This window comes from Callospermophilus lateralis, chromosome 8, assembly GCF_048772815.1.
Source record: "Callospermophilus lateralis isolate mCalLat2 chromosome 8, mCalLat2.hap1, whole genome shotgun sequence".
NCBI classification, from domain to species: Eukaryota; Metazoa; Chordata; class Mammalia; order Rodentia; family Sciuridae; genus Callospermophilus; species Callospermophilus lateralis.
The window spans coordinates 3235407-3260117 of NC_135312.1; the positions used below are offsets into that span (position 1 = coordinate 3235407).

Here is a 24711-nt window from a genome sequence, read left to right on the forward strand (position 1 = left end):
GGCCCCCTGCGGCTTTGTGGTCCCTTCCAATCCACCCGCCGCTCTTCCTCTTCCTCTCTCTTTCCCTGTCGCTTGCCCTGGGGCTGCTGCTGTCCCCGGCTCTCCTCCTCACGCCTCCCCCTGAGTTCTTCCACCTCGTCCTCCCCACGCAAATTCAGAATCCAGGAACACGTGTCTCTCCTGAGGTTCAGCCAACGAATCAGGATTTTTAGATCCTCGTTGAGGTGTGTGTCCATCTCCTGGCCCCATCTCCTGGCCCGTGTCCTGCCGGCACTTCCTCCTGGAGCAGAGCTGCCTCCCAGGGCTGTGGGTCTTTGCTGCTGTGAGCGTGGTCTTCCCACTGCCTGGATGAGGCAAAGCCAGCCCTGGAGCCTGGGTCCCCAGTGGGCCACCTTCCAGAGCCTCAGCAGCGATGCCCTCGAGCTGCCGTCTGGGCCTGCTGGACAGGTGAGATTCCACAGCAGCCACCAAAGGGCCTCCCGCGAGCCACCTGCAGACTGTGGGCATCCCGAGGGAGGCTGCAGGGTGTGTCAGGCCCTTGTCATCCCCAGCCCACCCCCAGCTCTTGCCACAGCCCCCCATACCACCTGCCCATAGCTCCCTGACCAGCTCCCTGTCCTGTCCCCTCCCCCAGCCAGCCCCAGCCCCTGACTTGAACTAGACTCCGCTGATCATGTCCACCTCAAACTCCTGGCCTGACAACTCTTCCCTGGACAGTGTGAGTGGGCAGGGTGGGGGCCGCGGCTGCCCCGTGCACACGCCTGCCGGAGGGGCTGGGCAGGCAGGACGGGCCTTGCTGCTGCACCCCGCCTGTAAGGCAGGGATTGGGGTCCCTGCTCCATGACTGGAGGGATGCCAGAGGACCTTCCCACAGTGACCCACACGTGGGAGGGCCAAACAAATGCTCATGTCAGCAGCACCAGAGGCCCGGGCCAGCGGTACAGGCCCTGAGAGTTGAAGACGCTCGCCGGACGCTCCAGGTCACTCTCAGAGGTACGTGTCCTGCACTCGACAAGCCGGCAGCCACTGTCCAGATGTGAGACACCGTGACTGGTGGCCACCAGAGCCCTGCCCTGAACCTCCCCCACAGGTCACGCCCGGTGCCAGCAGTGGGCCTGCTCCTGGGCCCACGCAGAGCACAGGCTGCCTGGGTCCGGGGGACAACGCTGGCTGGTGGGGTGGGGATCACATGGGACACTGTTTCCTGTGCAGTCACCTCACCTAGGCCTGCAAATCTAGGGTCAGCGATATGGCCAGGAGCAGGCGGGGGCCCGCCGCGGCAGATGGGCCTCTGCCCTGGGCCAACCTAGGTCTCTCAGAGTTACGGGAGGTGGGAACTCCAAACCTCACGGTGTCCCCTGACATGGGATAATCAGATGACAGTGAGGTCATCAGGGGGCTGAGAGGAGATCAGGCCCCAGGGACTCCACAGGGACACAGTGAGAAGGTGGCCCCAAGCCAAGGAGAGGTCTCAGGGGAACCAGTCCTGCGCACACCTGGATTCTGGCTTCCCTCCCAGCCCACCTTTCCCGCAGCATTCACACGAAGTCACATAGCTCCTGCCTGGTGGACTCCAGGACTGACGGATCCCCTGATGGCCAGAGGTGGACAGGGGTTCCCCGCCCGTGGGGAACATGGACCAGGGTGGTCCCTGGACTCAGGCTGGTGGTTAATGAGCCACAGACGGAGGAAGCCCATCCTGCTGCAGTCCGGGCCCACAAGAGCCTGTGAGCCGCCCCTGTGACCCTCCTGGACAGTGCTGCAGGGTCCCAAGGCTCTGGCCAGCTGTCCTCCCCTTGGGGCCACCTCTACGCAGCCCGACCCCTCCCGTCCCGCCCTATTTTTCTCCTTTGTCCTCCAAGGTGCTCAGCCTTCAGTGGCAGGACACAGAGCTCAGCTCCTGCCGTGGCCAGGCACCACCCTCTCCCCCCGCCCCTACCCTGCCTCAGTTTCCCCACCCGTGAAACCAGTTTGTGCCTAGGTGATTGGGAAAGGCCAGCTCCCAGTGGGCCCAGCAAAAGTGCTCTCTGCCCCAGCCCTGGTGCTGGGCACTCATGGGGCAGGCGGAGCCTTGCCAAGGTCCAGCCCAGGGACCAGGCTGCATGTCCACCCCCAACAGGGCCAGGCCCATCCCTCCCTGGACGGCCACTGCAGGTCTGACCTCGTGGTGAACACTACCCTTTAATGGAGCCGCAACGGCTGTGTACCAGGTCTGTGCCAGATAAAACCGCGAGCCCGGGCGCAGGGTGGGCCGGGTCTCCGCACCGCGGGGCGTGGACGGTGCCCTAGTACTTGAGCAGCCAGCGCGGCCTGTGCGGGCTCAGGGACGTGAAGTAGGACCACCACCAGGGCTTGCTCCCGCCGGCCGAGGGCGGCCTGCGCGCCCCGAGGGGCTCAAGGTCCAGCTGCGGGGGCTGGTCCCGCAGGCCGGCACCTCCCCGCGCAGTTCTCTGAAGTTCACGGGACAGCTTCTTGTGTCCTGTCCCCAGAGGCTGGAGAATGAAGTCCACGCGGCCTGCCCTCCTCATCCGGAGGGGGATGGTGACTCTCTTCATGACTTTGGAGTAGCCAGGGGCTTGGGCGATGACGATGTGGGAGCCCGGGGGCAGCAGTCGCCAGTAGTCACCATCTGGGGCTTCGAAGAGAGGGAAAATGACTCACCAGGCTGCCCCACGAGGAGGGCGCGTGCGGGAGGAGGCTGGTCAGCCCGCGGCCCAGCACGCGGACCCCACAGCTGCTCTGGCCTCTGCCTCTACCTGGCAGGTCCTTCCCACCTCTCAAAGCCCTGCTACGGACTCCTCGGAAGACCTCACGGACGCCCAGCCCCCCAAACACACAGGAGCACCTCTCAGCGGACTGGACCGCCCCAGGTGTGAGGCCCCTGAGGCCGGCGGAGCCCACACTGGCCTGAGGATGGACAGAGGGACCCGCCCACTGGAGCCAGCAGCCATTGCAGGCACCCCCTTGGCCCCTTTGTCCGACGCGGTCCCAGGGGCAGGCCAGGAGGGTGCTCACCTGTGGTGACATCATGGCGGATGCCTTTGACCAAGATGCGGGCGTTCTTGACTGGTTGACCAAATTTGTCCATCACCACGCCTTTGATGCCCCGGTGCACCTGAGAGGGGAGGCAAAAAACGGCAGCTCATGCTCCCGGGAAGCCCAGGCCACCCGCCAGCCCCTCCAGCCCCCTCAGGGTCTGGGGTCTCCGGGAGCCCTCCGGTGGCGCCCTGCTCTGCCACCCTTGCTGCATGGTTATGAGGAGCTCCCTCCTCCCTGGGCCTCCGTAGGCTCAGCGGTGAAATGAGGTGACAGGAATCCACCCTGGCACGCTCCCAGTGTGTGAATGACCCTGCGTTCTACCTGTGGTCTGCCTCCACCTCCTGGCCTCCACATGGAGATGACCTGGCCTGTCCACCTACGGGTGTGTCTGAGCCACCGCCCAGCCTCCTAGCTACAGCCGGCCTCCAGAGTTCCCTCAGGGCAGAGGCTCCCTCCTGAGGGCAGTGTGGGCGTCAGGGAGGATTCAGGGCAAGGTCTTGGACCTTGTGACAGCCCTGGAGGACCCCCAACCCACTCTTGGCCAGTGAGCTGCCGAGCACTCAGCACGTTGTCCTGCCTGAGCGCGATGACCCCCGTGTCGCCGAGGACGGGACCAGGACTGTGGAGGAGGACACGGCGCACTCGACCCTGGTGTGAACTGGTCCCAGCCAGGCCCTCCTGCTCCTGTGATGTCCAGTGCCACCGCCCAGGGCTCTCCTGCCTCATTTTCTCTACTATAGAATGGGGGCGGGCAGAGCCAGAGCCGCCGGCCGTGCTGCAGGCCTTCCCTGCACCCCGCTGCCCCAGGGGGAGCAGATGTGGGGACTGCACCCAGGGGTGGCCGCCCAGGTTCACCTGTGGGAAACCCAGGGCAGGGGGCCATCAGAGCGGCCCCCAGCCTGGGCAGCCCCTATGACTCCCGACCCTCTCACCCTCGGTGGCCTCAGGGGCCTAACACAGCTGGACCCCTGTGAAGGGCTCCACAGTCCCGTCTGCCTGTGCTCTGGCCAGGTCCCCGCTGCGGAGAGGATCCAGGAAACGAGGGCACGGGGTCCTGATGTCAGGGTCTCTGCCTCCTGATCTGCTCCAGTGGGGCAGGCCACCCTTCCCCGGCTTGTGCCCACATGTGGAGCGGACAGGGACAATCCCACGTGGGCTTGTTTAGGTGGACGGAAGGGAGGGAGTCAGGTCCTCAGGGGTGGGAGGTGGTGAGGACAAAGGGATGGAGTGACAGGCCATGTCACACAGCTCATCCGGGGCTGGCGGGGTACACAGAGACCCCCAGGCTTCGGGGCTCAGACCAACCTGCCGGTCTCCCCTCTGCTCTGCGGCACCCCCTCCAGCTGCACGTTGCTGTGCCACCCAGACCTCTACCCTCCATCTTTGCCCCTCCCTCAGAGCACTCTGGTCAGCTTCCACAGCCGCCGGCCCCCCCTTCCAGACCCGGTTGCTGTCCTCCTGCAGGAGGCCCTCCCTGACCCCAGCCACGCTGGGGGCCTCCTCGGGGTCCCGTGGCCCTGGGCTCTCTGAGACGTTCCTCGGCTCCCCGCCCCAGGGGAGAACAGGCTGGGCACACAGGGGCGCTGCGGTGGCGCCCCCACACCCTGGGCCCTGCTTTCTCTCCCATCCAGCCCTCCTGGGCGGCCGGGGCGTGGCACTCTCACAGAGAGGAAGGCAGCCCTCCAGCCCACGGGCGCTGCAGACGCCCCGGCCTGCCCAGCATCACATGGAAAAGCCTCAATTGGCCACGACAGGCTCGATCCTTATCAGAAGCCTGCGCCGGCTTTGCTGGGGGGGCCGTCTCGGGAGCAGCCGCGCGCCGGCCACCGCCAGCCACACACCATTAAATCTTCATATCCCAGGACTTCATGTGCAATATCCACGGAGCGATCCCAGCTGCTCTGAGACTCCTTAAAACTCATTTCCACCAGACAGACACGGAATGAAACCAGCACCGGGGCCTATCTCAGGAGGAGGCCGCCCCGGAGCAGTAGTGCAGCCACCAGTTAGGAACCTGAGCAAGGCGACATGCTCCACGGTCACCCCAGCTGTGCTTTCCTCCTGCCCTGGTGCTCCTGAGGGTCCCCGATCTTTCTAGAAAGGAGGGTTTTGGGGGACTACTAGAGTTTGGGGACAGACAGCTCCAGGCGGTTGCTGGGCCACACTGGACCCTCTGTCTCCTCCTCTGGATGTCTCCTAGCCCTGGGGCCCCAGAGCAGCACCATGCCTCTCCCAAGCCCACCTGTAAGTGGGCAGCCCTGCATCCGCCACGTGCTGTTGGCGCCAATTGCGAAGCACCCTGCACTCCGACTAGAGAGCTTTCTCCCCCAGGGCCGGCTTCCTCCCGGGACCCCTGGGCCCGCATGGGATCCGGGTGTTCTTGCACATTGCGGAGGACATCCACCAACCCCAGGACCCTGTCATCTCCCCTGTGGCTTCCCCAGGCCCCTTGGGTCTTGCAGCACTTGGTCCAGGCTGTGCTGGGCACCAGGCCCCCAGCTGTTTGGGGAAGGCCTTGGCTCTCTGGGTTCAGCAGGATCACCGTGGCTGCGTTCTCTGCCGTCCCCACTCACCACCTACCTGCCTGTGTCCAGGTGGCCTTAGCCCTGGCAGTGGCTATGCTTCAGGCAGGCCACCTCTGGACCCAACCTCTGACCGTCCATTCCAGCCTGCTCAGGCAGGCCACGTGGACGCCTGCTCCCCTGAGCCATCACCTCATCCCGCCCCATTCCCACAGCCATGGTCCCCACTCCAGCCATAGGACCCCCGGGGACCCCAACACGCAGGAGTTCTTACATGTGGCCCTCTCTGCCCAGCCCTCTGTCTGGTCCCCTGATTCCTCCTTCCCCAAGACATCAGCCACCTCCTCCAGGAAGGCCCCTGGCTTCCAAGGCTGGGCCAGTGCCTCCGGGCTGCCTGGCTCCCGGGCTCCCCCTAGGGGGAGACCCTTGCTCAAGGGGAGTCTGACTAGGTCCCCTGGCGTCCCCAGCACCCCCAGAGCACATGGAGGAGGGGGCTGGAGAGCCTGAGTCCTGAATGAGTGGGGACGAGGAGCCCCAGGGCGGGTCTGTCCCCCAGGCCCGGCTCACCATCTCCAGGAAGCTCAGGAGGGACTCCTTGTTGTTCAGCCAGAGCCCGTAGAGGGCCTCCTCCGGGGGGAACTTGAGGCAGCCCAGCTCCACCGTGATCTCAAAGCAGTTGCTGTGCAGGTAATTGAAGTCGGACATGCCTACGCACAGGGCACGGCCGTCAGGGCAGGGACCGGCGAGCAGGCAGGTGCTGGGGACTCTCCCGCCTCACAGACGGGCAGCTGAGGCACGGGGCACGGAGGGCTCTCGCCAGGACCCCAGAGGAGGACTTGGAACCTGACAGGTTAGTGGCGAAGCCCACGGGCTTTGCGTCTCCCGCCGTCTGGGGCGATTCCCCAGGAGAAGGCAGCGCCTGGGGTACACGGGGCCCCTGCACCCCATCCACAGGCCTGCCCTGGCCTCAAGGCCCCAGGAGTCTGGCAAGAACAATTGTGTCCATTTCCCTGGACACTGGCCCAGCAGCAGCCCAGAGACATCTTAGCATCTCCACTTTCCCGGGGGCCTGTGGGCCTGGGAGAGCTGGACGCCTGCAACCACCCAGCGGCGGCTGGGAGGACCTGCCTCCACTCACTGGGCTCCAGTCTCCTGGCCAAGAGAAGCCACGCTGCCCAAGAGCAGGACTGGGTGGACAGCAGGATAAGGCCACCCTGTGCCAGGGGCAGCTGGGAGCCCATGCTGCGGGAGCTCAGGGTCTCCTCTGAGCCCCCACAGTGCACTAGTGTTGTGACCCCCCGTCTACAGTCCCCAAGGCCTTGCCACCCAGGACTCATCTGGCCCTGCCCACGGGCCCTGTCAGCTGGGAGGGGAGCCCAATGGCCTCTATCTGCCCACCCTGCCCTGAGGTCCTTTGAAGAATCCAGAACAGAGCCAAGACCCAGGCTGCCGGCCTCTGGCTGGGGTCAGAAAGCCCAAGCATCTGGTCCTGCGAGAAGAGGGCCTGGGCCAGTATGGACAGCAAGGGGCAGGTCACCAGGGCCCTGCCCACAGCTATGCAGAGCTCCGAGCAGGAGGAGTGGGCAGGTGGGGAGACGGGCTTGCATCCCGAGTCCCAGCCCCGCCACCCATGGCCGCCAAATGAGAGCCCGTCTTTCCCTCGTCCTTATCTGGAACAAATAACAAGTGTTTGGCTGGCACATGGGACACCAGCTACGGGAACACCGTGGGCCGGGCCTGGGGGCACCCCGGGGCATGCGGTAGCTGAGGGCCCACACTGTCCCTGTGGTTCTGCAGCCAGGGCAGTGCCACTCAGTAAGAATGCAGGTGCCCAGGTAAAGCTGAGGGCCAGAGAAATGACCGAGTCCTAGTGTAAGTCGCCCCACGGGCCTTCTCTCTGCACGTGTGCCTCCCGCGCACGCACAGATACGGTACCAGAAAATCTTTGCTGTCTCTGAAAGGTCAGCCTAACTGGGGTCCAGGAGTGGCTGCCTGCCCTCCATAACCCTGAAGGGCAAAGCGCATTGGCGCTGCGTGGCACGTGACCCGGGGCTTTTCACCAAGTAAGCCACAGCAACAGCCGCTGCGGGAGGCCCAGGGTGACCCCCCACATCCCTCCGCTGCGTGAAGACCCTCAATGACCACCAAGCTGGCCCCCAGCTCTTCCCACCCGACCACCCGGCCCAGAGCTTCCCGGCCTTGGGCTCTGGCCTCCTCCCACGTGGGTCCTCTGCCCACAGCCCCCGCAGAGCCGCACCTCCTGTGAAGCTGTACCAGTCCGCCCCGTTGATGATGCTGCCCTGCTTCAGGAAGTTGCCCCCACACCTGCCCTCCGACCTGTCCATCATCATAGGGTGGACGTCGGCATAGGCTCTGGCCAGCAGCTTGAACATCTGGAAAGGAGACAGAGAGAGCTCTACTTGGGCCAGGCCAGCAGGGCAGGGGCTCTGCAGGTGCCCTCAGAACTGGGCGGGGCAGCGGGGGAAGGACAGCCCAAGGCACAGGCAGGACAGGGAAGGTGCACAGGCTGGGACCCCTGCAGCCTCGGGGCAGTGTGCTGGGTCCCTGAATGGCACACCCGCTGGGCCACCGTCTTCTGTGGGGAGAGGGCACACTGCAGTCAGCCTTGCAGTCCACCAAGCTTCCTGTGGTCTGGAGGGGCTGTGGCAAAGGCAGGAGGCTGGGAGTAGAGGTCAGAGGAGAGGCAGGACTTCTCATCCCAACAAACATACACACACACAGGAGCCAGCCAGCACCTTCAGCTGCAGGGACTCAGCCTGCAGGAAGCCCCTCTTTGGCCACCACCAGCCGGCCAAAGCCACGTGCAGTTTCCACATATGGTAGAGGGACCCTGGACACACTGTAGCACCTCCCAGCCAGCCTGTGCATGGCCTGGACACCTGCCTGCCCAGAGCTTCCCACACAGGCCCCCTCCTCTGAGGCAGGGTCCAGGTCCTCTCCTGGGGCAGGGTCTCTGTCATCTGTCAGGCTTGGGCTGGACATGGGGCCTGGCCCAGTGAGAGACCCTCCAAATGTGGGCCAGATGGATGAATGGGCGTCCTGCACTGGGGCTGTTGGGGCCCCATGGCCTGGGACTCATCTGTCCTGGGAGGGGGATACTCTGTCAGAAAGGAGGACACAAGAAGGGTGGGTGGGTGGAGGTCAGAATGAGGTCTCTCCCTGGTGGGTTCAAGGGACCTGGAGCCAGGACCTGGGGTCCCCAGAGGAGATGTTTTCTGATCCCAACTTGTTCCCATAGTCACAAACCAGGCGCCCCAAATCCACCCCACTGACTTTGGCCCTGAGGTAGCAGGGCAGGACTGCTGCCCCACCACGCATGGACAGGTCACCATCACCTGGGGGCACCTGGGTGTCCTCCATGGAGGGTGCGTCAGGTGAACCCTGCCACCCCATGAAGCAGCCGTGGGTCTGGGGGTGGGTGTGGCACCGAGGCACTCTGCGCCCCAGGACTTCCCAACCCTCCGTCCTCACCATTCCTGTGCCAGGCCTGACCCTGGGCTCCAAGCCTCAGGCAGGGCTTGAGACAGGGGGTCCATCTGAGGCCAAAGGGGGCAGGCAGGGTACAGACAAGAGGACCGCAGATACAAGGAGGGGCGGACGGGCTGCTGGAGAGGGTGGTATGGCACAGGGACCTGGGCACGGTCCAGGGCCATGGGGCACCCCTGCTGGGAGCCCGGGGGACTTTGGAAGTGAGAGGGACGCGGTGGGCCTGGCGGCCTTGGACATTGCCCAAAGCACTGGCACGCCCAGGGCACCAGGGAAGTTTGGGAAAAGCCCACCTCAGGACCCCGCCAGCCCCACCTCACGTCCCCTACCTGCCCCTGGGCTCTGGTCTCCACAGAGACCACTGCTGCGACCGCTGGTGGCCCAGCCTCATGTCTCCTGACTCCGGGGGACTTGTTGAGGGGAAGCTTCCCCTCGGGGCAGCTCTGCCCTCTGAGGCCATGGAGCTGAGCCCACGTGGAGGAGCGCCTGCTGCCCGCAAGACTCCTGGGCTGCCCAGTTGTTGCCCCTGCTCTCTGAGGGCACCAGGGTCCAGGCAGGGCCAGCCCTGGAGGCCACCCGGCCCCTGGGGTGCTTCCTGAGGTCTGAGCCCAGAGCCCAGCACCTCCTTGCCCTTGGCTTGTGCGGGTGTCAGTCGATGAATGCAGGGAGTGAGGGAGGGCGGGGGGCTGGAGGGGAAGGGCAGGTGGCCCAGGTGGCCCAGCGGACGCGGCCCTGCCGTCACTCTTGTGCTCAGAGGTGGGCTGCAGGCTCCTCCTGGGCCCCTCTGCAGGTGGCCCTGATGCCTGGCTCTGCTCATGCTGCCACCTGTGCCTTCACTGTCCCTGGCTGCCCCTCGTCTGGAAACCCCCAGCTCATCTTGGGCCCCGCTGGGGAGCCCCTGAACGGCCAGGCCGGGGCCCACGGACACTCGCACAGCACACGGGCACAGGCACACACGGGCACAGGCACACACGGGCACAGGCACACACGGGCACAGGCACACACGGGCCGAGGCCTCCGTGACGTGTGCACACGCCCTGCCCCGCAGCCTCTGCTCTCAGTCTACCCACCTGTCCTCCTCCTCTCCACCACAGACTGAGGACCTGATAGCCTAGTGGCCGCCAGGGGGCAGGGTGGACCTCCTACCCTGGTGGCCTCAAAGAGAGCAGGGCCTGCATGCCCTTAGCAGGGATCCAGTGGCTGGAGCCTGCCCACCCTGGACAGGGCCCTCCAACCCTGGACACTGCCTCAGGAGGCAGGGCAGCCTGGTTCTGACTAAGCCTAGAGGTCAGGACTGCCCAGGCCACACCTGGGGGCAGGGAAGGGCTTCCAGCGTTCAGCTGATTAGCTGGGCAGATGGAGGGCTGGCCTGGGATGCGGGGTCACCAGAGGCAGGGTGGGTGTCTAAGCTCTGGAAACCCGTTCTCTGGCCCGTGCAGTGGGAAGCACCAACTCCCACACCCTCTCCAGATCAGCCAGGGCCTCAGTGGGCCCCAGGAAAGGGGGACTGCGGCCAAGGGCTTGGGGTGGGCCATGCGCGCTGCAGCACTGCCCTCTGCTGGCCACGTCCAGACTTGCACCCTCCCCGAGGGTGGGGGGCAGGAAACACTCTGGAGGCCACTGGACATGGACCCAGGAGCAGGAGACGGCTACCTGCTGGGCACAGAGGCCCTCGGGCTCCAGTGAGCCCAGAGCAGGTGGCACCGGCCGGCCGGCGCCTGCCCAGGCTCCCTCTGCTCACCTTCTCGTCAGGCGTAGGGGAGAACATCTTCATCTCCAGAGGGTGCTTGGAGAAGTCGAAGGGGTAGGACACCACCAGGTCTCCCCCGTGCAGGCTGGCTGAGAGCACAAAGGGGGCCGTCCGCATCCACTTCATGATGGCCTTCGTCTCAGGAGCCACCTGCCCAGGGCAGAGGACCACGCCTCAGGCATACAGCCTGCCCAGGGCCCCACCTGAACTCCGGCCCAGCTTTTCCTACTCTGTCCAGTGTCCAGCAGGCCCAGGTGGGCCTCCGCCTGGAGCACATGCTTGCCTCACAGGGATGGGGGGGTGGGCAGGCCTTGGCAGGGCCAGATGCCCTCTGGGGCCTCTGCACTCTTTGTCCCTGCACTGAGCATGCGATGCCAGCTGCAGGTGCACCTGTCCAAGGACAGCCAGCCCTCGGAGGAAACAGCCTGGTCCCACTCAGTCCCTGAGCACCCAGCACACAGCAGCTGCTCGGCACAAGCCAACAAAGAGCAAGCGGCGGCGGGTGGGGGACACTGTCAGAGGTTCCTGCCTGGGCCAGGCAGGGGCCAGGACTAGGTGCTTCCAACACATTATTCCCTGACTCCCACCAAGCCAGCAAGGCTCTCCCCATGGCACCGGGGCACACTGAGGCTCGGGGGGCCAAGGTGCCTTGTCCCCAAGGAAGGACGACCCAAGAGTCCCAGATAGCTAGGAGCCCCGTGGAGGCCTCAGCTGCACGGAGCCCCGGGCAGGCACGGGCAGCAGCGCTCCTACCTTACCCCACCAGTAGTGCTCCGGGATGGGGATGTGGTCAGTGCGCGTGCCGCGGACGGAGGCCAGCCGGTAGTATTCGGACGTCAGGTCCGGGAAGTTGCGGTTCAGGTCCAGGTTCTGTGCATTCTGCCTCCCGCTGGTCCATCCGTTGTACCCGGCACCCTGCACACACCGGCAGCCCCAGGGAGGTCAGTACAGCCCGGCAACTCCTTCTAGACAGAGGCCCCGAGGGCAGGGGCTGGAGCCAGGAGCTGTGGGTCCCCTCTGGCTCTCAACAACGGGCAGGGCAGCAGCGTGACCAGCAGAGCCACCCTGACCTACTCAACTCCCACGATTTTCTGTCGTGAGCATCGCCTCCACAGCACAGAATGATATGAGCCTGCCCAGCCCCCAAAGCAGGACCTGACCAATATTGATCCCTGCCAAGTCCTTGTCACCCGGAAGTGTAGACACAAACAGACCCTCCGCAGCAACGAGGGAATGAGGTGGTGTGGAGGGCAGCAGCCACCACCGGGTGTCAGGGACACTCACCTCTGCAGCAGCCACCTCATAGCCGTCGGGGTTCATGGAGGGCAGCAGGTGGATGCGGGTGGTGTTGATCAGGCGCTGGATGCGGGGATTGCCCAGCAGGTACTCGGAGCACAGGTATTGGGCCAGGTAGATGAGCATCTCCCGCCCCACCACCTCATTGCCATGGATGTTGCCAATGAGTTTCACCTCGGGCTCCACTGGGGGAAGAGATGCCAATTTGGGGCATCATCTCAAACCCTTGGGGACCCCACTTAGCAAGGGTGAGCAAATGTACCTGCACCAATTCACACTTGTTTGGACCCAAGAACCCCTGCATGACGAGGGCTCCTGGAGGAGCCACCTGTTGAACTGATTTCTTACATTTAGCCATGATTATTAGCATGACAAACCAAGGATACTACTAATATGATGGGTGTCATTCATTCCTGTGACTCATTGATAGTCACTTTCCATGTTTGCACGAGTCAAGCACATTGGTGCTCAGCTGGGAAGGCAGTTGTCCCTGGGAGGGATGGGTGGAAGGAGGGGTGGGTGGATAAATGGATGGGTAGATGTATGAGTGAGTGGATGGGTGAGTAGATGTGTGAATGGAATCGGTGGAGGGTGAGGGGAGGGATGGGTGGATGAATGGATGGGTGGGTGGATGGATGGAGGGATGGATGGGTGCGTGGAAGGGTGAGTGGATGGGTGGAGGGATGGATGTGGAGAGATGGGTGGATGGGTTGATGGATGGGTGGGTGGGTGGATGAGTAGGTATATGGGTGGATGCGTGAATGGGTGGATGTGTGGGTAGATGGGTGGGTGGATGGGTGGAGGGATGGGTGGATGATGGATGAATGGGTAGATGGGTGGATGGATGGGTGAATGGATGGGTAGATGGATGAGTGGAGGGATGGGTGGATAAATGGATGGGTGGGTGGATAGATGGATGGAGGGAGGGATGGATGGGTGGGTGGAAGGGTGAGTGGATGGGTGGAGGGATGAATGTGGAGAGATGGGTGGATGGGTTGATGGATGGGTGGGTGGGTGGATGAATGGATGGATGTGTGGATGGATGGGTGGGTGAATGGGTAAGTAGAAGGGTGAGTGAATGGGTGGAGGGATGGATTGGAGTGATGGGTGGATGGGTTGATGGGTGGAAGGATGGGTGGAGGGATGGGTTGGTGGGTGGATGAGTGGATATATGGGTGGATGAATGGATGGATGTGTGGATGGATGGGTGGGTGAATGGGGGAGCGATAGGTGGATGGGTGGATGATGGATGAATGAGTAGATGGGTAGATGAGTAGATGGGTAGATGGATGGGTAAATGGATGAATGGATGGATGAGTGCAGGGATGACTAGATGAATGAGTGGGTGAGTGGATGAATGAATGGATGGGTGGGTATGTGGAAGGGTGAGTGAATGGGTAGAGGGATGGATATGGAGAGATGGGTGGATGGGTTGATGGGAGAAGGGATGGTGAAGGGATGGGTGGATGAATGGATGGGTGGGTGGATGGGTGAATGGATGGGTGGATGAATAGGTAGTGGGTGGGTGGACGGATGAATGGATGGGTGGGTAAGTAAAAGGGTGAGTGAATGGGTGGAGGGATGGATGTGGAGAGATGGGTGGATGGGTTGATGGATGGAGGGATGGGTGGGTGGGTGGATGGAGAGATGGGTGGAGGGATGGGGTGGGTGGATTGTGAGAAGAGGAGTCAATCAGGCCTAGCAGCTTGTTTGCTGCGTGACTGGGGAAGTGGCTACTCTTCTCAGAGCCTCACATTGCTCATGTGGAAATGGTGTCTCTCTTCTCAGCTCCCTGTGTCCTAACCCTCCAGCTATGGGAGGGAACACTTATGTCCCTGCATCTCCAGATCCCAGGGTATCAATGACCAGGAGGCCTCCCATGCCAGTCACCTCCCTGGGCCCTCTGCAGGTGTGGCAACTGGGCAGGTCTTGGAGATGGGTGCATCTGGGTGACCTTTCACCCTTGGCAGGAGACAGGGCCTTTGGGCTCCTGCTGGACACACTGCCTAGGCCGACAGGATGCAGAGAAAAGGCCCTGAGTCTGTTACCTACTTGTGAAGCCCAGGGCTGAATGGGGTTGATTCTGGGTTGATCCTGCTGACCAATGAGGCTTGGGCACGAGATGAGGAAAGACCTGACCCAGTGATCCCCAGAGGCCTGTGCCCTGGATCCTCTCAGTGCCCAGAGTCGGGGGACCACATGGTCACCCTGGCCTCCCCACACAGGAAGCAGGGGCTGCCCAGCCAGGAGTCTCCCCTAGATTTTCACATGAAGCCAGCTGGAGGAGCTCATGCAGCCTACAGCGGTGCAGAGTGATTCCTAGCTCCCTGCAAGAACAGTGTGACCCAGCATCTTCCACACTGCCCTCTGCTGCTGAGCACAGGCCCTGCATGCTCATGGACAGGGCTGCTCAGGAGGAGGAGCCGCACCGTCCACATCGCCAGGTGTTCCCTGGGGAGTTGGGCAGGGCAGGGTTTGGATAGTGACCAGGACTCAGGCTGCACAGACCTGGCCGGGGCCTGGTGCTCAAGGGCAAGACTGGGACAGCAAGGACCAGGGACACAGGAAGCCCGCCAACAGGTGAGGCCAAGCTCCCGCAGCCACCGCAACCACCTCTCCCACTTGCAGCTCCTCAGGGACCTGCCCCCCAGCTCCCAGAGGACAGGCCTCTGCCTTCACCGGACCCCCGCGCTGCCACCTGTTTTAAATTCCTGCTTGATCTCCCGTCCATCCCTCTAGGCCTGTGTCCCTGTCACCATGAACAAAGCTCTTTTCCCGTCACCAAGTGCTCAAGTGTAATGCCCCTGGGGAGATTCCCCAGGGGATGTGGCCACGAGCCAGTCAGAGCCCCAAGTCTCGTCCACCCCGGATCCCCAAACACGGCTCCTCCAGCTGGTGCACCCCAAGGCCCAGCGGCCCAGAGCCCTTCCCCAGATGCAGAACCAAGCCCAGCTCCTCCCTGGCACTTACTCAGCTCATGCTGGCCAGGGCGGCCCGAGAACTCGATGACCAGCAGGTCCTTGCCATCGAAGCTGCGCCCAATGCTATAGGTCTTGGCCACCTGGGCACAGCGCGTTGCTGTCCGCTTCAGCACCCGCACCATCTGGGCGTAGGAGTGGTGGGCGAAGCGGATGAAGGTGGGCGGCAGGCCCGAGGGCAGGGGCTCCTCAGCCTCCAGGTCCCCTGGGAAAGAGAGGATAGTGGGTGGCACTGCCCGCCTGCCAGCGGCCGCTCTGTCTGCACCCCAGCCTCCCTGGCACTGTCTGGGGACAAGTCCTCCCCCAGTACTCTACCTCCCCACCCCACACACCTCAGCAACCTGGGGGTGGGAGCAGCATGTCCCCTCAGATGGCTCTGCCCATCTGCTTCTGTCTGTAATCAGATTCTTGGAGTAATACTATAACACCGTCCACAGCGAGGACATGGCCAAGAGGCACACACAGCCCAGCAACAGCATTCCCCGTGCTGGCAAGACGTGGGGACAGGGTGAGGACTCCCAGTGCAGCCAGCAGCAGAGACTAAGGGCCACCCCTGGGGCACCCAGGCCCACAGAGCAGCACGTGGCAACACCTTCAGCCCTGTGCCCTCACAGCCCACTGACACCCTCTGAACCATGGGGCTTGCCCGTGGGGCACCCCGAAGCTCTCCCTGGTCAGCTCTCCCTGGTCAGCGCCAGCGTGAATTAGCAAGCACAGCTCCGGAGGTTCCCTGAGGCCCGCATCCACTGCTGCACCCACTCCCGGCTGTCCACTGTCAGCACCTCCACCAGGAGGGGGGCAGGGAGGCACCCGGGCGGGTGCAAGCAGGACCCCCTGCTCTCCCTCCCTGGAGCAGAAGCCCCAGGACACCAGGGACACTGCACAGCCCCCCGATGACCCCGCCAGGGCAGCAGCTCCCTGCAGGCCACCTGGGGCCACAGTTGCTGTGGCCTTCCCTGAGTGCCACCCTGGCCTGCGGTTTGCTTCTGCTCAGAATGGCTGGGAGGAAGGAAGGCAGGCGGAACTGGCAATTTAGTGGTGGAGATGCCCAAAATAACCTCTCAGCCTCCTCCTCGGGCTTCCCCAGGGCAGGGGCTTGGCCGCCGGGGAGACGTCTGGATTCTTTCCCCAAACCCCAGGCCTCAGCAGCTGCTCACCACCCCCAAGCAGGCAGCTCCTTGCCACCAGCACAGGGTCCCTGGGCCCACCTCTCGCACCATGCTGAAGCCATCAGCCTCCTCGGGGAACGCCAGGCCCCAAGCACCTGGTCAGCCCTGAGCCCCCCACGCCCACCAACACGTTACCAGACTCATGTCTGGGTCCTTCCCCAGCCATCCACCATGTACCAGAGTGGAGTCCAGTACACAGTAGGAGCTCAAGACCTGCTGAGGAATGGACACATCGGTCCATCCACCAATGACTGGCCTGGGTCACTGCAGCCGAAGACCTTGGGCATCTGCCCTCCCATCAAGCCATGTCCATAGGAGACGCACTCCTCACACAGGAGGCCCCCAGCCAGTGTGGCCACAGGCCAGCTGGTCTCTCAGGATCCACTCCTACCCACCTGGGGCACACAGACCTGTACCCCCACAGATCATAGCCAGGTAGCCTCTGGGACCTCCGAAGGTGCAGCTCAATAGCCCAGAGCTGCCCATTCCATCACCCAGCTGGTTCCCAGGAGGATGGGCGCCCTCTGCAGCCCCCTCCTGCCTCCTGCTGTCCACAGGGCCCACAGGGCCACCTCCAGCAGTTCTCTCCAGGCTAGAACCCCTGGTGTGGCCTTCCCAGCCCAGCAACCCCGGGTTCACCTGGCATCCTCCCGAGGGGCTCCCTGCCCACCAGAGCCCAGGTGTATGGCCAAGCACTGCAACTTTCCAGGGAAGCCGCGGCCAAGGACTCTGTCCCCTGGGCCACCACACCCATGTCCCATCTGCTTTCTGAGCACGGCCACCTCCACTGGGGGCCCCTTCTGGGCCTCCCTAGAGCACTTGCCCCCCCACCCCGTCACTAAGCCTCCTATGAGCTTGGGTCCATGAAGAGGTGGGACGTTTTGTTGGTGGCTCTTCCTGGCACAGAGATGGTCCCCGTGCCACCCCCTTGGTGGTTCCACTGAGCTCCGGCAGAGCCTCGAAGACCCCGTGGCCTCCCCTCACCCCGGAGCTTCTCCAGAGGGTCATAGCAGCCTTCCTCCTCCCGGGCAAAGTAGTGGGCGCAGTCCAGGAAGTAGGGCCAGGCCATGTCGATGGCATCGAAGGCTGGCTGACAGGCCTCCCGCAGGCCCTCGCAGACGTGCCGGCAGGGTCTGCGCACACGGCTGCCCTCGCACCGGGGCGCCAGCACGGCACAGCCCAGCAGCCGCAGGTCAGGGTTGCACTGGCCCTCCAAGAGATGGTGCAGGACGCTCAGCAGGATGTACTCAGGGCTGGACTCCACCGCCTCCCGCGACCGCTGCTCCAGCAGGTTGGGAAAGGCAGTCTGGGTGTAGGCGGCGTCCGCACAGGAGCTGAGCTGCAGGTCCACGCAGGTGGCTGGGGAGGCAGGGTGGGCAGGTGACATGATGACCTCAGCCCAGGAGGTCCACCCAGGGCCAGGGCCGCAGGGATGGGGCAACCAGAGCCTGGCACAAGGCATAAGGCTTTGCCTATCCTGTGTCAGGGATCAGAAAGGATGGGTGGTTCCTGTTCAGCTTTTCTCTCTGCTCAAAGCATCCTATCTGGGACAGTGACTTTCAGGCTGGGACTGCCTTCCGAGTCTCTGAAGTCTGGGCTCTCCATGGAGAGTATACCAGTCGCCCAAATCTGGCAGGAGAGCCTGGGCCTCAGGCACCAGACCCCTGGCACATTCCTGTGCACCTCGGGCGCTTCCAACAGCACCCTTTGAGATGGCCCTGCCCCACCTCTTCACTAAAGGACACTGGGACCAAGGAGCTCACCAGGCCCACAGGCCCACAGAGATGCACCAGGGGGCTGGGGTGTGGCCAGGGTAGAGCACCTGCCCCCCAAAAGAAAGCCTGTCACTTCAAGGCCTGCCCTCAGCCCTCTGGAGCAGACCTCGGGAGGGGACCAAGAGCCAGCAGGTGAAGGAGGGAGGCAGGGGATGTCTGCAGAGCTCGGGCAGCAGAGTGGCTGGGCAAGCCGCTCTGTGGGGCAGGTTGGCCCTGGGCTTCCTCTGTCCCCTCAGCCGCTGAAGCCGGAGCCAGGGTCTGATAGCAGCACTGTCACTCTCTACCCACTGCGGAAACCTGGGCTCAGCTCTCTGAACGCTCTGGAGCATGCGGGGCGGCAGCGACCTAGGCCTCAGAAAGAGGGGCGTCCAGTACCGTACCGCTGTCGGCTCCTGTCGGCCTGCAGCATTCATCTGCGAAGAGATGCACCACTGTTAGCGTCCTGCCCGGCACCCCACGCGCCTGCCGCTGGACCACCCTCAGCCCATCTTCACCCAGCACTCACTGGGGGCCAGGCTTCTCTCTGCCCGGCTTCATCTCGGTCCCCACTGAGCCCCCAGGGCAGCAGGCACCCTGCCACCAGGTGAGGACACTGGGCCTGAGAGCTCAGGAGACCTACCTAAGCAAGGTCCCCGGTGGCAGGGTGGGTCCCAGGAAAGCCTCCAGCCCCACAGCCCAGGACTGGCCAGCAGTGTGCAGGTGACCCTGCTGTCCAGGCTGAGCGCCTGACTTAAAAATACCACCGAGGCCAGTCTCAGACCCCCAAGGCTGTCACCCAGTGCCCTGAGTCTTTAACAATCAGCCCCCAAGGGCTGCACCCCCATGCTACTAAAAGTCCCTTCCAAAAGGACATCTAAGCACAGGCTCCTTGTCCTCAAGAACGACCCAGAGCCTGGGGTGACATGCCTGCTGGAGTTGGGGCCCCTTCCCAGAAAAAGATCCGCACATATTGTCCTTGCAACCGTGGGACCTCAAGGGTCTCCTCAAGGACTCTGGCAGGGCCAGATGAAACCCACGCTGACCAGTGCACCCGCCAAGCCCTGGTGCAGGCAGGCCAGGTGCTCGGAGAGCGCCGAGGGGAAGGAGGGAGGACTCTGCGGAGGGACCTCGAGTCAGACTGCAGCTGAGCTGGTTCTGGATGGGGCTGGGCACGGGGTTGGCTGCGTCCCCACCTGGCCTGGGAAGGGAAAGGCAGGCTGGGTGGGCAGAACAGCCAGGACCAAGAGGACAGGCTCTCTAGCAGGTGTGGGCATGTGGGCGGGTGGGCACGGGGTGGGGAGCCCACGAGGAGGGGCAGGAGGCTGGGTCCAGAGGGAATCTGAACGAAAGCCGGGCCTGACCGCGAGGCTGGCAAGGCCGCGGCCACTTTCAGTTTTCTCAAGACCCGGGGCTTGAAAACCCAGCTGAACTCAGCACCCCATGTGGCCCCGTGTGGCCCCACAGGGGATTCTGGGCTTGCCCACTGCAGGAACTCCCGACCCCAGGGGACAGGCCACCATGGTCCCCACGATCCCCACACCCACCAGCTAGCCAAGCTCTCATGGGGGTTGACAGCATTGGGGCAGGACACCTCCCCCAGGCCACCACAGACAGTGCTGCTGCCACCCTAGCCACTGATGAGAGGGGACACTGACGTCCACGGGTGGACCTGGGTCCCCAGGAAGACGCCTGTGACTCATGGTCCCTCCTCATCAGGCGTGCAGCAGAGGACCTGGCCATGAGCCACGGGGGCAGGCAGGGCAGGCAGCCAGCCTGGACGTGGGCAGCTCTGGGTTCAGCCCCCTCGCAGCAGGGGCCCAGGCAAGCCCCTCTCCTGCGGTATCCCCAGTCTCTAGGGGACATGCTGTGAAGGCTCCAGGAGACCTCGGCTCAGCGCCCGGCACAGGCCCGGCCTGAAAGGCACTCGTGGTTCGTCACTCCCGTTCCTGTTACTTGGCACCACCCTAAGAGTGGCCAGAGGCTCCCAGGTGTCCTAACGGGCTAGCCTCCCTGGGGAAGCATGTCTGGAAACAGCACTGCTGGGTGCCCCCTGGCAGAGAGGGCTGCAGGGTGCCCACCCCCGTGCCCTGGACGCCCTGCCACACACGTGGGGTGTGCAAAAGCAACTTTTGTCTACAAATCCACAAGCAGGTGACAAGAGGGCTCAAGTCACCTGGTCGGCCACCCAAGTGGCACAAGGGCCCCACCCTGCTCTCCTCAGGCAGGTGTGACATCTCCAGGTACGCATGGCTCCATGGCCCTGATCGTTCCCAGACTCACACTGCCATCACCCCCTGCAGAGTGATAGAGGCTCGGAGCATCTCAGCATCATCCACCTGTCGGCAACCAGTGACGGTGGGGAGAGACGGGAGGACCACCCCAGGCAGGCACTGAGTCACACCTCCAGGCCAGGTGTGAGCAGGGACAGGGGTGAGCGTCCGTCCCATTCAGGCCCAGGGGTGAGCAGGCCAGGGGTGAGCGTCCACCCTGCGGGCCAGGTGTGAGGGGGCCCAGGTGTGAGCAGGGACAGGGGTGAGTGTCCACCCTGCGGGCCTGGCAGCAGCTCCGTCTGGCACTACACTTCCAAGTTCGTCCTGGTCCAGGACCCACACTCTGCAGAGTGGCTGTCTAGTCCCCTGTTGAGCTTGGACTGAGGCAGATGCTGGGAGTGAACGTCAGCTCAGGACGAGGCTCATCAGGTGGACACTTGCGCCCCTGTGCTCTGCTCCGCCCTGTCCCTCGTCCCCTGGGCCTGGACTGGGAGGAACCTGCTGTGCACTGACAACCAGCTGAGCGTGGGGATCTGGAGACTCATCCTGAGGCTCGGCAGATGGTCAGTGAGTGGAAGAACCAACCTGGGCTTGACCTGGGGCTCCGCTGGCCTCAGGAATTCAAGGTGAGGACCCCAGGAGCAAGCGGGCATCCACCCCCACACCTGCCTCTCAAGGCCAAATGCCTGCTGGGGGCTTGGACCACAGCAGGGGTCAGATGAGGGGATGCGTCCTGGTGTCCCCCCCTTCAGGTGTCCCCAGGTCATAGTTAAGAAAGCTAGGTTCAGGGAGTAAGCCCCAGGCCTGGGTCTCCTCGCTGTGCATGAGATGACTGTGCTGAGGTCCCACGAGGTGGGGGCCAGCAGGGCCTGGCCCTGTGAGTGCTCAGCACAGCAGCTCGGGGTCAGTGGGCAGAAGGAGGGACCACCCAGGCCATGTGATCTCCAGACAGGGGGCTGGCATCTGCCAAGCTGACCACAGACCACGGTAAGAGAGAGCAAGGCCCCAGGGTCTGGAGGCCAGGAGCCAGAAGCCAAGCCGTGAGCTGGGGACTCCAGGGGTCACTTGGCCTGCGGCCACATCACTCCAACCTCTGCCCAGGGCGAGCACATGACATGCCCCTTTCCTAAGGTCACCTGTCAGGGACCTGGCGCTCCCCCAACCCAGTGTGGCTTCATCTTAATCAGGTCTCTTCTGCAACGAGCCCGTTTCCCAGTGAGTTCACTCCTCAGTGACTGAGGGCTAGGACCTCAGCTGATTTTTTGTGGGTGACACTATTCAAGCCATCACAATGAGCAAGCCCCAGTGGGTGATTCTCCAGCCACCATGGAGCTGGGATGGAATGGAGGAGGGACCCAGAGTGGTTATGCAACTTGCCCCGAGACACACAGCCAGTTACATAGTGAAGCTGGGCCTCGTCCAACTGGCTTGGACTCTCTGGGCCTCCAGATTTTGTCTACAAATCAAAGGATGGACCAGACAGCCCAAAGCCCACTCTGCCCATCCCAGCACCTGCCTGCCCTTGTAGCCACAGAATGCTGAAGCAGGGACACCTGGAGCCCTTGGTCACCAAGCCCGCCCACCACCCATGCAGGCCCACCCTGCACACGAGACCCCCCGCAGCCTTGGAAACAGAGGAGTGAAAGGCAGTCCCAGAAGGATCTGCACCCTCACTGCCCAGCCTGGCATCCCGAGCCACAGGTGGCTACTGAGGGCCTTGAAACCGACACCTGCTGGGAGGACAATACACACCAGCGTCAGAACAAGAGGAAACGTCTCAGAAGTGATTTTTATATTAATGACTAAATATTAGAATGACCTTTTGGATGTGCTGGATTAAAATTTTTGTTAAAAAAATTAATTTCATTCATTGCCTCCTTCGTGTGGCTGCCAGAAAACAACCCTGCTTGCGTGGCTAGCGTGGCACTCGCCGATGGCAATCGGGATGGCAGTCCCCTGACTGCTTTACCGCAGCCCACAGTGCTGTGACGCCTCATGACCGCAAGGAGGCAGCATTTCTTCAACCCGGGGATGGAGACTGAACTCGATTCCTTCCCTCCCTCTTCACTGGACAATAGGTTGCTCCTCCTGGTCAGGGTCTCCTCCAGCAGAGCAGACACCCGAACCAACTCAGGGAGGTCGCCAAGTGGAGGAATCAGGGCTGGAAGCCAGGACCAAAGACCCGTGAGCATAAAAGTCACCTGGGACCCCAGGCTCCCATGAAGCCCTGGAGTCCTCCACCAGGGAAGGGACCATGAGCAAGCAGTCCAGGCTTGCTGTGAACCCCCAGGCACATGAGAGCCAGGGTCACGGCAGCCTTTGATGCCCACACTGCCCAGCCCCACGCACATCAGGCCACTGTCTATAAGCTCCCACACTCCTCTGGAAGGAGGGGCCTGGAGGAGGAAGGGGCTGCAGACACAGCCCTGATCTGTGTTCTCAGCCCTGGCAAGGACAGAGCTCACCTGCCCACCCTGCGGGAAATGAAGGGACGCAGGCACTGAGCCCAGGTGGAGGTGGCTGTACTGCTCCTGGGTAAGGCCAGGAAGGCTTCCTGGAGGCGGTGGCGGCGGGGGGGCGGGGAGGCCCTAATGAACTGTGACCCCAGACCTTCTCTGGGCTTGCAGGTTCTAGAAGCCTCTCACAAGCAGGCACAGTTCATCCCCAGGCTCAGCAGAAGGTCAGTGAGTGGGAAGAACCAATTTGAGCTTGACCTGGGGCTCTACTGGCCTCAGAGGAATTGGAGGTGAGGACCCCAGGAGCAAGTGGGCATCCACCCCACGACACCTGCTTCTCAAGGCCAAGTGCCTGCAGGGGGCTCGGACCACACACAGGGGTCAGATGAGGGGATGCGTCCTGGTGTCCCCTGGCTACACACACCTGGGCTTTCTGCAGTGAGCCAAGGAAAGAGCTGAGAGCAGGAGGAGGGCCAGAGGTCGCCTGGACAGTCAGGGGCGGCTGGTGGAGGGAGGAAGAAAGAAAGGTGGGGGAGTCTGAAAGGGGCCTTGTCCCCTCGTGCACCTGGCAGGTCCAGGCAAGATCTCGGGCGTCCACAAATCTGACACCCATTGTATCCAGGCCTCTGGGGACCCCAGCCCTGCCGGAGCAGATGTCTGCGGCTGATAAGGCCCTGGACGGTGGGGACTAGATGCACCCCACCTCTCATTAGGCAGGGAAACTGGGGCCCACTCCTGGAGGGGAGGCGTGGCCAGGACTGAGCCCAGACTCCAGGCCCAGCTGGAGGACCTTCTCAGGTGAGGTCAGCACGGGCGCGCCTCCAGGGGTCCCAGAGTCCTGCCCAGATCCCCCCCAGAAGGCCCGCAGCCCCTCCCACCCCTGGGCCCACTTCCGGAGACGCTGCAGTCCCGTCACAGGCGCGAACTGGGAGGAAGGGATCAGAGTCCGAGTCCGCAGCCGCCAGAGCCCTCCCGTTCCTGGAAGGACAGGCCTGGGACGGCCTCTGCCCCGAAAAGTCCTGGCACCTGCTGGGCGGGACCCACCTGCGGGACCCCGCCAGCCCGCTGTGCCCCCACCGCGAGGGCCTGTGCCTGGCCTGGCGCGGTGTCCCTCCGCTGTCCCCGCCCACTGCTTGGGCGCCCGGGTCCCAGCCTCCAGGTGCTGGAGAGACCCGCGCCCCCTCCGGGCAGAGGTCCCTCTACTGGTCCAAAGTCACACGGAGTCCGCTCTGGGGACCTTATGGCGGGACCGCGGTCTAGCGAGGGACGCGGGGAGAGTTCCCGGGTCGGGGCCCGCGTCCTCCCCGGGGCGTGCGGCGGGCCTTACCGGCGGGGTCCGAGGCGCACTCGCCGCACCCGGGCCGCGCGGCGGCGGAGGCCAGCAAGGCCAGCGCGGCCAGGAGCAGCGGCGGCGGCGGCATGGTGGGCGCGGGCGCGGCGCGAGGGCGCAGTGATGTGGCACTTGGGCCCGCGGCCGGGCTGCGCGGCTCGCCCCCGCCCCGCCTCTGGGGGGGCGCCCCGAGCGCCGCAGGAGTCGGGTTACAGCGGGCAGGAGCCGCGGAGGGTGCGGTGGAGAGGAGGACGAGGAGGACCCAGATAAACCGCCCGGGGGCGAGGCCCGCCCCCTCCGCGGGCGACGGCCCCTCCTCGGGACCAGCTACCCCACCTCCCGCCCGACAGGACAATCTGAGCAAATTCCCTGCAGAGACTGCCCCCACCCCTGGGGCCTGGACGGGAGGGTCTGGAGCCCATCGCACCCCAGCCAGCAGCGAGCCGTCAAATCGCCCAGCTCTGGTCCCCGGGAAATGAAGAGGGCAGAAGGGTCCCCGCAGCCCCACCCTCCCCCCTCGGGTCGCACGTGCGTCCACCGTCCACCTCGAAGGTCTTTGTGGAAGAAACACTTAGGAGACAGGAAGGGAGAGGCGGCCCCTCCAGCCCCTCCGTGGCTGCCTTTCTCTCTGAGCTGTCTT

The 24711-nt window shown here is 63.8% G+C and overlaps 1 protein-coding gene across 2 annotated transcripts; it reads right to left on the reverse strand.

The window, feature by feature from the left end:
* Positions 1–2285: 2285 nt before the first annotated feature.
* Positions 2286–24162, reverse strand: Cpz (carboxypeptidase Z). 2 transcript variants are annotated; one of them, XM_077110170.1, is made up of 11 exons: positions 24069–24162; positions 18417–18449; positions 17246–17620; positions 15085–15297; positions 12103–12299; positions 11572–11733; positions 10810–10968; positions 7819–7954; positions 6129–6268; positions 3016–3115; positions 2286–2635 (listed from the first exon to the last, which is right to left on the reverse strand). In XM_077110170.1, the coding sequence occupies exons 1-11, from the start codon at positions 24160–24162 to the stop codon at positions 2286–2288; spliced, it is 1959 nt and encodes a 652-aa protein (XP_076966285.1). The 2 variants fall into 2 exon arrangements, with proteins under 2 accessions (XP_076966285.1, XP_076966286.1); XM_077110171.1 differs by lacking the exon at positions 18417–18449.
* Between the last annotated feature and the right edge of the window lie 549 nt (positions 24163–24711).

Coding starts and splice junctions, on each gene's coding strand:
- Cpz (XM_077110170.1), bottom strand. CDS start 24,162: ATGCCGCCGCCGCCGCTGCTCCTGGCCGCGCTGGCCTTGCTGGCCTCC. Junction 12,300..15,084: donor CCCTGGCCAGCATGAGCTGA/GTAAGTGCCAGG, acceptor CTCTTCCCCCAG/TGGAGCCCGAGGTGAAACTC. Junction 3,116..6,128: donor TCCTGAGCTTCCTGGAGATG/GTGAGCCGGGCC, acceptor CTCCCCTCTCAG/GTGCACCGGGGCATCAAAGG.